The sequence below is a fragment of the Ciona intestinalis genome, chromosome 3 (assembly GCF_000224145.3).
Source record: "Ciona intestinalis chromosome 3, KH, whole genome shotgun sequence".
Lineage (NCBI taxonomy): Eukaryota > Metazoa > Chordata > Ascidiacea > Phlebobranchia > Cionidae > Ciona > Ciona intestinalis.
This window is the reverse complement of record NC_020168.2, coordinates 4,272,958-4,287,774: the sequence shown is the minus strand read 5'-3', so window position 1 is coordinate 4,287,774 and position 14,817 is coordinate 4,272,958. Positions and strand designations below refer to the sequence as shown.

At 34.9% G+C, this 14,817-nt stretch overlaps 1 protein-coding gene across 1 annotated transcript; it reads right to left on the bottom strand.

The window, feature by feature from the left end:
* Nucleotides 1–1,806: 1,806 nt before the first annotated feature.
* Nucleotides 1,807–13,277, bottom strand: LOC100176399 (formin-like protein 3). Its single transcript, XM_009859857.3, has 18 exons — nucleotides 13,087–13,277; nucleotides 12,034–12,156; nucleotides 10,876–11,007; nucleotides 10,284–10,376; nucleotides 7,975–8,055; nucleotides 7,480–7,634; nucleotides 7,072–7,233; nucleotides 6,520–6,679; nucleotides 5,564–6,238; nucleotides 5,161–5,278; nucleotides 4,710–4,890; nucleotides 4,332–4,422; nucleotides 3,928–4,014; nucleotides 3,494–3,646; nucleotides 3,031–3,160; nucleotides 2,805–2,837; nucleotides 2,595–2,698; nucleotides 1,807–2,347 (listed from the first exon to the last, which is right to left on the bottom strand). Exons 1-18 carry the CDS (start codon nucleotides 13,237–13,239, stop codon nucleotides 2,171–2,173), a joined length of 2,808 nt encoding a protein of 935 aa, XP_009858159.2. The 5' UTR covers nucleotides 13,240–13,277; the 3' UTR covers nucleotides 1,807–2,170.
* Nucleotides 13,278–14,817: the final 1,540 nt, after the last annotated feature.

The following is a 14,817-nucleotide window of genomic DNA, read 5'->3' as shown; positions in this document are numbered from 1 at the left end:
ATTGCGGCAGATTTAGTGATTGCGAAGATCACTCGGTCGGATCAATCTTGTGTTAAAAGCAAAATATAGCCATCTTCCCAAATCCGTTTCTTCTGCAGTTTCCCTCTTTCATAACCAAATTTAGATGAGACGGCCAAATAAAATCGGTTCTTTATGTTTATTAATATTATATTGGTCCATAGAGAATGCTGTGTTGCTGTGCTTCTTGTATGGGATGGAGTATGGTGGTGTTGGGGGATTGTGGTGTTTATTGTATGTATTGACACACACTTACACTACACACGAAGTGAACTGTTATTTTCTGATAAATCCATGGTGTGGGCATTTCTGTGACGCCACTTTAGTGACAAGGGTAAAATTTCTAATACAAATTCTACACCCTGCTGATGTTGGGTCTTTTGAATAGGGTTGTCATTGCCGTGGATAAAAGGTTTGAATGGAGTGTCGGACGTTTTTGTATACATATTGTGCCTATTAATTTTCAATCATTAGCAATTTACTCCTTGCGATCGGTACCGACTTTACCTGCCTTGGTAAGATATATATATATATCGCTTTTTCTTTGTGTTTAGGCTGCGCGGAGCTCCGATTTTTCTTTCGCTATTTTTTGTCTTTCTGTTTGCTTTTTTTCGCGACGTGTTCGTAATGGAACTTGGGAGCCTATCCCATTGTGAATCTAACCCGTGCGAACCTGTTTAACTTTTGGGTCTCTATATCGCTATAGCATGACCTACCATGGTAACTCAGAATTTACAGTTCCACACTTCTTATACACAAAATATTTACATACAAACATTAACACATGTGATGCAAATGGTTAGGTGCTACAGCTCATACTTTTTATATTTTTATATCTTAAATCATTGGATCAGCCAATGCTAGATCAGAAGTATGTGTCGTGTCACATTTTTCACGGTACAGCTCTTAACGCGGTAAGCCACGTATAACGATGGTGTGTTGGGAGGTGTAAGTTCAGTTTATAAGACGGCCAGTCCAGGTTGCGGTTCGTGGTAATGTGTATTGTGCGTGTTTCTGGTTGGTTCGCAGTCTAGCGGCGCTTCGAATGAGCTTAGCATTGTTGGGTGGCGTCGGTCGTTGCCTAGCGGACCTTGGTCTTCTTGAGAGTAACTATGATTATGATCAAAAAAACATATATTTAGAGCTACTGACTAGAGGTCCTAAACGACCACGAGCGAAGTAGCCTTTTGGGCGTGGTCTAAATCGTGCTATAAAATAAACCCCAATGGTTAAAGCGCGCCTGACTCTAACCTGGAGGGTTAAATGCTCGTCGCTGCTACATACTGTGGGCGTATGTGTCCTTGGGAAAAACACCTAACGACAATTGCTCCAACCCAGAGGTCATTAACGGTTGTCCCAAAGTTAGTAGAGACGTTGGGTTATCTTATCAGCCATACATAAATGAGAAGCGAGGGTGGGGAAATATGGGACATACTTTTATTCTAATTTTCGTCACATTTGGTAAAAAACTTTCACAGAATTATAAAGCCGTATCCTCACGATTTCCCAAGAGTATATACCGTTGTTAATTATTCAAATCACGAACAAGACATTTGGATATTATATGCTAAAGGTGTCCCGTCTTTCCCCACCCTAATATATTACAGATAAGTGGATGTTTTGGTCAAATGGTTTATCGTATAGGACATTTGTTGGGTAGGTTTAGAGTATTTTCCTGTACATGTTAAAGACAGTTTAGACATTTAACTGCAGGTTCTATTAGGTTCACTAGAGTTAGAACATATTTAGGCTGACTAGACTAAAATTGAAATCGATTTTAACCCATAATAATTTCAGGTGTTTTTATTTTATTTTTTTCCTTCGACACCAAACTAATCAGACAACAACAAACCATGCATAAAGAACTTAAAGGAATAAAAATTGAAGAAGATAATTAACACTGTGTAGCCCATGTTGGTATTGTGTAAAAATTGTTTTGGAATATTGTTAAGTAAACAATTAACACTAGTGTGTATTGGCTCCACTTACTTTATTTAAAAATATGGTATTCGGCATGTAAAATGTGTTTTTTGCTGTAAATGGAAGAGAAACAAAAACTTTAAAATAAAAAAAAACAGGTATTTGAAAATAGGATGACTAGCAGGAAATATAAACATTAATACAACAAAAAATTAATAATAAAATGGTGTCATCACGGTAAACTTTTTGTAAAGTTTGTGACGAAATCTCTCAACCATGAAAACAAATCTTGCGAGTCAGTTTCTGGGGTTTCCCCAAACTTGAGAAGGATTTTTGAGAGTGATTTTTTAATTTCGGAACACTTCTCACTCAGTTGTTTGATGTTGTTCTCAATTTCAGTTAAGCGAGTCTGAAATAAACTGCAAGGTTAGCATGCATAACACTATAATGATAGGTTTAAATAACATAATATAAATCGTCCAAAAAGTAACATACATGGTAACTGGTAAGCTGGCATGAGGTGTATGAAACAGAACACCAGTGTTGTAACAACTGTCGTTTTCCGGCCACGCGAAGATAAAAGAAGTTACATTCATTCATTTAAATTCGTTTATTACAGAAAAAAATATGATAAGAAAGTAAGACTTCTTACTTACCTCGACTGCTGTACAAAATGTCAAATCTTCAGATGTTGGCTGATTTTTTTTTCTTCGTAGCAAATCGCAATTTTTACGAACTTTAAAAATATTCTTCCTCAATACTGTGGATAGAAGAGTTTTTGTTAAACAGCAAATAAGTTTAAATTTTTTTTTAATAATTACATCAATTTTTTTAAATTTGTATACGTTAAAAATACACAAACTTACTGTCAATTTCAGCTAACAGCCCCTTTGTGGAATCTGCAAACGGAAAAGTAACATGAAAAAAATCATATAAATTTAAACTGCACAATCTTTACAACCCCGGTCTCATAAATTAATGAGTAAAAAATCTATTATTTATTACTTAGGTATTGACATTTTGACATCGTATACATGTGCTCTTCATCTGGGTAAAAAAATACTACAAACCAAAACCAGCAGACAAACTTACAGGCATGTGATTTTGAAACTGATTTTAATTCTTCTGGAAGTTGAAGAAGTTCTGGTTCATTTTTCTCTACGATCCGGAGGACAACTTGCAAGAGAGTTTGTTTCCGATCGTTTGTCCTCATCACACAAGTCTGAAAATTAAGAAGGGGAAGATTATTGTTTGGTGTAGAATACTTAGGGATGCAAAATCTCCAAATTTGTACATGAAAAATGGCATTTTTTAAGTTACTGTTGTAAGTAATTAATGTAGTAGGACTAGAAAATAATAGTGTCTATATAGGTTTTTGCACAATTTGACTTTTATTTGTTTATTATTCTAAGCAATTAACCCATGAGATTGAAAAAACAGGATGTATCAGCAACTTATATGCAAAATTTATTTGTTGCAAACAAGGTTGCTACACTTAATAAAACTGATATTAAATTGTTTTAATAATGATATCATTTTAAATTTTCACTATTACCTTTTGCAAACTTGAAAGTCGAATTCCTTTTACTGTTCCTTTGGAGTTGGAGCAATTTATCTGGTTGGCTACTGCTAATATGTAAGCAAGCAATCTTTCCAAATACTTGCTGTTCATAACTTCATTGAGAGAATCTAAGGCATGATCTACTGCCTGAAAACATTGTTTTACATTATTTCATTATAGTCTTGACATTGTGTTATACAATACACATCTGAAACAGTTTTATATTGTATTTTGCTTGGCAGTAACATTTTGTATAAATACAGGTTAATTGTACTTTTTTTATGATTCCAGTATAAAAATAGCTACTGTAGCAGGTATAAAAGATTTGGGAAATGAAAAAAAAATGCAGAAGTTTAATTTTGATATCACATAAGTTGTAACTACACAACATATGTTGCTTCTTTATGTTACAACAGATGTCAACTTACTGGCTGTAAATCTTCTATCTCTTGTGGAAGTTCCCTGGTTATTGTGGCAATCTCAAGCCGTACATTTAACCTCGGAATCTGACAAAGCTGGAAAATAGAAATAATAATTTAATTGAAGTAAAAACAGTTGTCAGTGTAGGAACCCGCAGTAAGTTCTTTTATTGGTTTATTGAATTATCCTATGTACACAAGTTGAATTATCCTATGTATATGATATTGCAACCAGGTGTATTAAAAATTATAATACTGAAAGAGATCTTCTAGCAAATGTTTGTTTTATGATTTTTGAAGAACTGACATTTCCCTCTACCAATAAACCATTAAAGATCACAAAACAAACTACTACCAGAAGATCTCTTTCAGAATTAAATTATAATTCATAATATTTCATTTCTTGCATTTACCTCCATCATAAACCGATCCTCCTTTGAAAATTCTTCTTTTCTTTCCATTTCTTTTTCATACAAAGTTTTCAGTTCAGGTTCCGGACAAAATCTGTGTAACAGTAATAAGTAATAGTCAACATACATTGCAAAGGAATATTGTGGGATATGACCATATTATTAGAAGAATCAAAGCAATAAAAAAATGTCAGGCATTTTCGGCTCATTACCCCAAATTTATTTGAGAATGGAGCAACTGCACTAAAACCATTATTAATCATTTTTAAACACCAATTGAAAAAATAATAACCACTGTACTGAAATTTGTATATATAATACAACATTTTATACATGATGTATTGACTGTCTAAAATCCTGGGACCACAACCATTCACTTACTTGTACAATCCAAGAAGATGTTCGGTAGAGATTCCTCCTTCATCTTCCGAGATGATATTCACTCTTCTCATCATTTCATCTCCCCTGAGTTTAAATCCAGCGAGGAAGATGCCAAGATTCTGAGCAGTTTTCCGATCCAAGAAAGACTCAGCTGCTCTCTTCTTTATCTTCTCAGCTGGAGCTTAATGATTGAAGTAAGAATTTTATTTTTGGCTTATAAAGAATCCTTTTTTTTTAAGTTTTTAAGTGTTACTGAAGGATATTTCTGATATTAAATTTTCAACAAAAGGGTTCCGAAAAACATTAGATTAGGCTTACTTGAGGATATATGGGTTAGGGTTTGGGAGCCTTATGTTATTAAATCTACTATTTAGTTAGACATAGACCAACAGTTGAAATATAAATTGTGGAGCACCACTATACATTTCAACATTTCGCATAAGCTTCCAACCTTTAATTGGAGTCTCATTTTGTTTCTTATCATTTGTAACTTGGAACAATTCGTTTAATTCTTCCTGATCAACCAAGAATCGCAAATCCTCCATGTTCTTCCACATGCTCTTTGCAATCTTGAATCAAACAGTAAAACTTAATAAAGTGTAAAAAACCCTATTGAAATGGAAAATAGTGGGAATAAAAAGTTATTAATATCTGTTTTGTCTCTTGAAATCTTTTTAACAGTTTCTAAATTTAAAGAAAAACCTTTTCATGTTACAAAAAATATTAAATGTTTTAAATAGTTTATTTTGTAACAAAAGCATTATAGGCCAAGTAATTTGGGTTCTTTGAAAACAAGTAATGTATTAATATGATGCTCACTTCCTGAAGAAGCGTGTTTCACAGTCAAAACTTACCATCTGTTTAGGTACAGCGCTCCAATGAAACGGTCTCATGCTGTATTTACATTTGCTTTCTTTTGGTGACATGCCGGGGGGAGGGGGTAAACCTGGGGGTGGAGGTGCTTCAGGGGGCAGTGGCGCTGCAGGGGGTGGTGGAGGTGGGATTCCCAATGTTGGTACATGTTGTGGGGAAGGGGTAAAAAGTTTTGATCCAGGTCTAGATGCTGCAGGTGTGGTTGGTAGGGATAAAACACTTGGTGTTCCAATGGAACTCCCTCTATTCGGAGTGCCTGCTTCTGATTTTGGGGAAATTTTGCTTTCTCTTTTATTTACTTCTGGATGATCTTTGATAAGTGTGTACGGATTCTCTTCCTTTATTTCATTTTTCTCATTATGGCCATTTACTCCACTTTGGCTTAACAAAGCTTCTAACAGAGTATCTGGCTCATCTGAACTCGACTTTATTTGACCTTTATTCAACCCAACATTGTCGCCTCCATTTGACACCAAGTGATCTTCAGTATGACCATTAGTTAAAGGAGTTTTAGCTTTCGAGGAACTTCGTTTTCTGGAGGTTTTTCGGAGTTCCTTCAAGTTTTCACAGAGTTCTTCCAATTTCTGAAGACTTTGAACATTTTCTTGAGACCCTTCGCCCTCACTTGACAAAGACTGCTTGATCTTATTTAACTCCTAAAATATAATGTCATTCAGTATGTTTGATATAAAAAGTTGTTTTAATTCTTTTGTTTTCACTGTTAATAAAAACCAACTGATTTTGCTATTGGGTATTAGTAACAAAACCTAAACAGTTTCTAAAACGTTTATTGTAACTACAAGGTTTTAAAATTGCAGTTTTAAAGATTATTCTGCAAATAAAATAAATGTTTTCACATATATTTCATCCTCAAGTTTTGGTCACAAATATGTTTCACAAATTTTTCTCAATGTTGTGAAATAAAGGCCATCTTCACCTGGAAGATAAGATCAAACCCATCTTCCCCTTCTTCTCCTGAATCGGATGTCTCATAATAACTCCTCTTGCATCCTTCATGGATGGCACTGATCCATTCATCTCGGATCGTCTCTTGGGAGGAAGGAAGAGACGCTGCAGGATTTTCAGGAATCCGGAATCTAAAGAAGAATTCATTATCATTGACATAAACACATTAAAATTTGCCACTAGCAGTCAATTTAGATATTATCAGACTACAAATGAACATTAACACTACCTGTTGAACGTTTAAGCGTAAATCACCAAGCGGTTACTGCAGTGTGTTATCTGAATTACGGCCGACAGAAGCCATCGCATTTACGATGTCTCAACACGTGCAAACAGTTGGTTGACGTAAGTTGCACTCATGGCGGCCGAAAAACGTCTCCGTAAACCAAATATCCATAATGTATTACGTTTTTTTCGGGCGGCGCAATATGACGGTCATTTCAACATATGATGCCATATTTCAAACACCTTGTGCACGCTTACGATCTACCACGTATGCATTTGCGTGTGAAGATTCACAAACCTGTAGCTTTCTTTCGTGGTTGCTATAGTAAAAGTGTTTGAATCTTCCGGATTAATCGCGATGCTCCCAGGAGAGAGATTAATGATGTTGAGAGCAGCAGTTTGTTCTTCCTCTTCCACTCTGTAATACGCAAGTTCTCCGGATCGAATAACAACGAGGCGTCTGTGGGATACATTGTTATAAAATAACATTCAGGTTTATTTATTTATTTCGAGTATGATAACAAAGATCAAAATGGTCACAACAGAAAACTGAAATGCATGAACCGTCACGATCATAGTATTTATTTTCCGGCTTACGTTTACGTTACACACAGAATTAAGAGGAAACGAGAAATATAAACGAATTTATAAGTACGCCGGGTCGCCGGGTATACAAAATAACATTAAAAACGTTAGTAACTCTTACCTGTTCCAATTAATAGCTGAATAAGCTCCCTTCTTTTCCAAATAGCCTTCCTTGATAACCCGAAAACTAAGCTGTAGTTTTTCACACGGGTCAAACGGCTGTCCTCTTTCTTCGCAGTCGTTCTGCTCGCTTATGACGTTCAGGAGACGAATTAACTGAAAATAGTTGTTGGGTAAAATTTGCTGCATAAAATTTATTCACAACGAAATTCATTTACAAAATTTAAAAAGGTTTAAAATAGCAGATAAAATTAGATACCTGATAAACTGGTGTGTGGGCATGGCTTTAAAAAGATAATAACATATTTAGTAGATTGTGCTAAAACTATCACACGTGTATATGTTTTGTAGTGAAACAAGTTTAAAATATATATAACTAAACACGTCATATCCCACATACATATATTCAATTAAATAAAACTATTAAAACGATAGCACAATCCAGTGTAAACTGAAATGCAGAGTCGCTGTTGCACTTGATATTTAAACAACCTACTTTCGTTTTATCTGCGAGGTTTTCAGCGTTCAGTTCCAACTCTTGGCTGTCGTCAAAATAAATAAAAACTTTTTTTCCCTCCTGAAAAATGAAAGTAGGTTCAAACCAATGAAAGTTCTGTGGTTAGGACGCTTGCATCTATATGGTCTATAGTCTAGACCAAAGGCTATACGGATTCGAGGGCCTAACTATACGTTGCAATCAATGTTTGTGTATAGGTCGTAGGATGTTTGCCTTTTGGCATTTAGCGGCAATTGCTCCAACCCAGTGTCCGTATAGTCGCTAGCGGGTAGATCAAATTGTGGTCCCAAAATAGTTTAATCCAATAAAGAACCATCCGCTAAGCTATATGTATGTTATAAGGCGGCACATGGTGTATGAAACCGGCCACACGTACGATATATGACTGTCGTTGCCCAATTAAGCGTATATAAATAGGTATTTAGCGCGCCAGTCTTTAATCCATCAGGGTAATTGGGAAAAACGCAATATTTACGCCCTATATGTAGTACGGTGGAAAAGCTGGGACACGTTTTCATTCTATTTTCTCTTCCCACTTGATAGTAAGGAAATATTATTCAAAGAATTATATAACCGTATATATCCTTACGATTCCCATATACCGTTGTTAATTGTATACTGTATGCCTAGGGGGTCCCATCTTACCCCACAATACAATATAGAATATATGCATTAAACATTAACGTGGTGAAAAGTATTTTAAGTTTAAAGTTATTTCGCCGAACTAGCGCGGAAAACTATGACCATAGTATACTAAAGTCACTTCTGTATACTATGATACTATGCTATATGACGTCACATTTTAACAATCGTGCTGAAGGAGTGACGTAATACCGTCAGATGAGGACGTTTGACGTAACCGCAAGAAGATTTAAAACATAAACGTAAAAATGTTTAAATTAAAATAAATTTTAAAACATTAGCTTACGTTAAATACCGACATGACGTAACGTAAACATTTATAGACGATGGAGATTAGACAAATCATGTTTTTATTTTCCTTTATCGTCGCAGTAAGTAGTAAACAAAATATATTTACGAAATTATACTATACCTTATCCTCACCACTATAAAAGGTCGTTTTTAACTTTTTTAAGTGTTATAAAAACGCGATTGGGAAGTATCAGATATTATGTGTTAAGGGTATCCATCTTTCCCCAACACCAAGTGCGATAATTTCTCTTTGAATATACGATTACAAAGATTCAGTTAAAATAGCAGTCGTTATAACACGCTAATGGATAAAAAATCATGTATTAATTATTAAAAAGCGAGGCCGCAAAACCTAACACACGGTAAACTCACAATGCGTTGTAATTAAATAATTATTATAGTTTAAATATTCATTCATTTAAGGGCCACAATGTACTACGGATCCAATAATGTGAATACAAACAATATAGATCTCAGCACTACGACAGACCACTGCCCGATATTGTGTTTGGCGCACTTTCGGATTTCCGCTTGAACTAATTTGCCCAATCATGTCTAATTATATCAAAATGATTGGAAATTGGACTGCGTAGTGTGTTGAAACTTTGCAACAATCTGTACATATAGTAGGGTGGGGGAGATGGGACTCCTTTAGCACATAAATAGCCTGATTTAGTTTTAACCAATAAAACAACGGCCTATGGGGTCGTGAGGATATAGTTTTATGATTCTTTAAATATTTTTTGTTTACTACTTAATGGGACAAAAAAAATAGTGTTAAAAGATGTCCCATCTCCCCCCACCCTACTTATAGTAACCTAAAGATGTTACGTAACTTTTTGCGTCGAAACGATTTCTACGTATATACATAGTTACATTTACGTTTGTCTTTACATGTTACGTTTACCTCGATATAGTGACGCACAATAACCAAGCTAAAGGAGGTCATGCTAAGAATTTTTTCGCCTATAGTGGGTATCAGTTATACGTATGTACCTGAATAGTTATAGGAAATTTCAAGGCGGTCGAAATACAATGCTTCACAAACGACATCGCTTGCTAATTTCTTAGAACCATAACCATAAATACGATGTGATTATTGGTCAAACGGTCACAATTTTCGGGCGGTTAGTTATAGGATACTAACACAGTTATAAAAAATGAGTATTTTTATTTACCATCCGTGTCATTTCTAAAATATTTATAACTGCGATTTTACCAATTACGAACGCTATTTTAGAGTCGTAATGATACAGTCATATAAATTTATATTTGATTTCAATTACTATTTGTGTCATTTCTAATATATACATAGTCATACAACGTAATTATATAACACTATATAAATGCCTTACCTGGCCGTCCACATTCACAAGAGACGAGAACGGATGATTCGTCAATATATTTCCATGGTGGATGAGAGAAATTACTTTGACGCCAAAGTCAATCTGAAAACAAGTGTTTTTTACTCCTAAATAAATCAGCTTTATACAACTACAAGGCTACATTAATCTATTGTAAAAAACAGGTCATACTAAAAAAAAGGATTCGACCTATAAGTTTTCAGGTGCTTATAAACATGTGCTGTGTTTCTATGAAATATCCCATGTACCTAAACAGCATCTTAAAAAAACATGTTTTGTTGTGCAATCATAGATACAAGGACACTAAAAAGTTCAAACACATGCGTCTTTTTCAGTAGGGTGAAAGGAAAACGGGAAACCTTTTACAGCACGAAATACCCAATTATGCTGATCGCGTTTTAAACAAATAAAAACGATCTATAATATATGGAGTCGTGAGGACACGGCTTTATAATTTTTTGAATGTTATTTGTTTACTACCAAATGAAACGAGAAAATAGAATGAAAATGTGTCCCAACTTCCCCCACCCTACTATATCACGGTAATTATATGGTAGCTTTACCAGCTTATACAAATACTTACTTGCATTATCCGTTTCTGGGGAACTTTATGTTTTGAGCATTTATAAATTGAAAAATTGTATACTTGTTTCGATCGAAGGTCTTGTCCTCCCGATGTTTCAATTTGTTCTTCCGATGAAACCGAAGATCGCTCCTGAACAAAACATAAAGGTTTATTTTTCTGTGACAACGTGTTCAGTTTTCGTTTTGTCTCTGCGATTATTACAGCGAACGTTTGCAACAATTGCAAAAAAATAGAACTTTCCAATCAAACTAAACAGAGATTCTTTAAAATAAAAAGGAAAGTTTATTTTTTTACAGACAACTTGTCTTTGGTCTGGGTTACGTCTTTTCTTCGGGCCTTCCCGAGCTAACGTGTGACGCTTAACTTCCATTTATAAATTGTTTCTCACTGCCTAAGGTTAACCCCTCGCCTCCTTTTAGTTAATCGAAACACCTCCCGATTACGCAATAGAGTGACAGCGGCCATTAGGTTCGTTTTCTAACGTTTTCTACAACGCCAAGGGTTTTTCGGGTTCATTTGATTTTATTACGGTAACCTGGTTGACAAACCTACCGACTGGCAGACGACTGCTATTGGTAATACATTTTATTGAGGGTTATCAAAAATGAATGTGATTTGTTTTGGGAATGAGTCAGAAAATAGTTGATATTAATTTAGGTCATAATATTTTGAATATTTAATGATTAACGTTATACCATAGTATACTATGATTATACATTGCTTTATATATGCTGTCTTATATCTGGATGGTTTCTACTTATAGTATAGCGATGTAATATATATGGTAGGGTGGAAAAAGATGGGATATCTTTTGCACATAATAACATCCAAATATCCTGATCGTGTTTTAAACGATTAACATTGGTCTATAGAAGTTTGTTGTTGACTACTAAATAAGACGACCAAATAGAATGAAAAAGTACATTAACTTCCCCCACCCCAATATATAAAAGAAGCCGAAATTTTGTCAACAATTAAAATAACGTTCTTGTTAATAATATGTTTGGCAAATGCAGCGCTTGCCTACTTAACCATTACGTATTGCGAACACGAAATCATGCAACGGTATTCAATTAAGGCTAATTAAGAGTTAATGAATTAACAATCACAATATGAATTTGCACACAGATTTTGGATGATTGCCAACAAACTTACGACATTTTTACGCACTACTGAAGAGTTTGTTGCATCCCCTGTTGTGATTTTTCGTCCTCCTTTTTTTGGAAGCAAGGTTTTCAGCAGATGAGCAGGTCGGAATGTTTTTCTACCAGCTGGGTCCTGTAAAATATGAATGAATGTAACTTGTTTATCCTCGCATTGCGGCGCAATGACACAGTCATTATACACGGGTGTCTTGTTTCATATACACTTTTTGCCTGCGCTTACGTGTTGCCATAAGGTATTTTTAGGTAAATATTTTTTTGTGTTTTTAATGTATGGCTGACAGTTTATAAGGGACTGCTTTTGGTTAAAGCAATAGCCGTTAAGTGAACACACACGCTCACAAAGATAGCAGCGTAAAGCCTCGAACCTATAACCTCTGGATTAGAGACAAGGGCGCTAACCACTGTGTGACCGGACCCGACTATATTACTGTATTTATGTACAATGCGATGTTGGAGAATTGATTAGGTTTGCTTGGTAAAGTCCTTGTTCTTGGGACAGAGACTAAACACTAAATGGTAATTGCATTAACCCGGAGTGGTCAATAATGGATCAATTTATTTAACAGTCACCACAAAAAGAATTACCAACTAAGTTCCATTAAGCCCATTGGCAAGTAATTACCGGTGCCCAGTGAAGGCACGAGGCGTATATAACTGAAGGCGTGGCGCGTATACTTCTGCTATATCTACAACAAAAGCCTGTAGTAGCTTAACGGATACAAAAATATGAGATTAAGCATGCTTTCTGAGAGAGCGGTTGGCAAAATGTTTTTCGGTACATTGTCAACCATACTTAAAAAGTTAAAAACTCGCGCTAAAACTGTATGCGTTTCACACCATTATATATTTTTGGTGGTAACTTTAAATCACATTTAAACATATATAGTAGGATTGGGGACGATAGGACATCCTTTTATTCTATTCCTCTTCCCATTTGACGAAAAACAAAAAATAAAAATACGTATAAATATACAACCGTACCCCAACGATCTATAACTCCCACATTATTATATAAGAAAACGCTATTGGTTAAACCGCGAACCTTGTTATTATTATTTGCTTCTTCTTCAATTCTTAACTCATTTGTTCGAGCTTCAGTCCAGCTAACAGCTTCATCCACTGTCATTGAACTCATCTTGACTTGATTCATCAGCCATAACTGCTCGTCGTTAGTTAACGTGGGTCTTCTTTTCATATTAGCTGTCTTGTAGCAAAACGTATCACAATTATACACAACTAACCTGCTTTGAAAGATCAGTTTTTCATATCACTAAACGCGAACACATTAACGAAAGAAATTTATTTAGAGTTGGGTAGGGGGGAAGATGGGACACCTTTTCATTCTATTTTCTCGTCCTATTTGATAGTAAACAAAAAACAGTTAAAGAAATGTAAAACCGCATGCCCACGACTCCCATAGACCGTTGTTAAATATTTAAAACACGATCAGGAAATTTGAATATTATGTGCTGAAGGTGACCTGTCTTCCCTCGCAGTAATACAAATATATATGTTTTTTTAATTTTTTTTTTATATTACTAAACATTAACACTTTCAATAAAATTTACCAGGCATCTACAACAAAACTTTTTCTTCAACGCGGTATATACCCTCAAACTCTAAATAGATGACAGACGAAACGTTGGTTACAATTTCTCTTACATAAAAAAAATTCAAAATATATTAACAGATATACTAACCACAACACAGACTAACTTAACTCGGCTATTTGTATATAAACGTAACATTTTACCAGCAGGCGGGCTCATTGTACGTCACAGTTTGTAGTATTTTACTTAGTATAAACACGACATTTAAATATAGAACCCAATGTTGTTAGCTTTTCTTTAAAAGGAACTTACTACGTTACGTGAAATGCTAAGCTATATACAACAAATGTGTAAGATCTATATTATTATGGGGTAAGATGGATGCCATTAGCACATAACCTCTCATGTTTTCTAATCGTCTTTCCAATAATTACCAACAATCTTTTGATGATACAGACACATAATTCTGCAACTACTGTTTGTTTACTACCAAGTGGGATGAGAAAACAGAAAGAAAACATGGACCATCTTACCCCGACCTACTATTACTGCCTGTTTTTTTTTGTTTTTTTTCTTCTACGCACGAGAAGACGTAATGAAACGAATAATGCGCTTTTTATGACGGAAATAGGTTGCAACACAAACAATCGGATACGTAGATACAATAAGTGATTCACTACGACATACAAAGCATTATGACGTCACAGCGCGACACGAGATTACAACAAATTTATAAATATAATAATAATGCTGAAGCAGTCGCTATACCTTCATAAAATAACATATAAACTGTGCAGCAACAGCAACCAAATTCTAATTAACTATAAGCTTTATGTCCAAAATCGATCGCCTAACAGTCAAGACTCTTCAGCGAAGATGCATTTGTTACCAGCAGCTTATACTGTGGGCTGCATTTCCGAGTTTTAAACTAAGAATAATAAACAAAAGCTAAAAGCAATAATCTATATTGATCAAATACAGCGAACAAATTCTACAAGCTCTCATCACAATGACAGACACAGCGAAAACACACACATGTAAAATTAACGATTCCTTTAATAATTAAACAACACAAAGTCCCATTACGGCTATAGAATTGAAAGTTAAACATTTATTTTCAAAATACTTTCTTTTTATTGTACACCCTAAACCACCTGACAGTAAAATATAACAGGACCAGAATATTATTCATAATTGCAACAACAACTGTGGTACTTTCCATA

Bases quoted from the DNA above. Each gene is read 5' to 3' on its own strand.
- LOC100176399 (XM_009859857.3), bottom strand. From the start codon at position 13,239: ATGAAAAGAAGACCCACGTTAACTAACGACGAGCAGTTATGGCTGATG. The intron at 8,056-10,283 runs GTAAGGCATTTA...TTCATTTTTCAG, and splicing joins TTGTGAATGTGGACGGCCAG to GAGGGAAAAAAAGTTTTTAT. The intron at 2,838-3,030 runs GTAAGTTTGTCT...TTCCGTTTGCAG, and splicing joins AGTTTCAAAATCACATGCCT to ATTCCACAAAGGGGCTGTTA.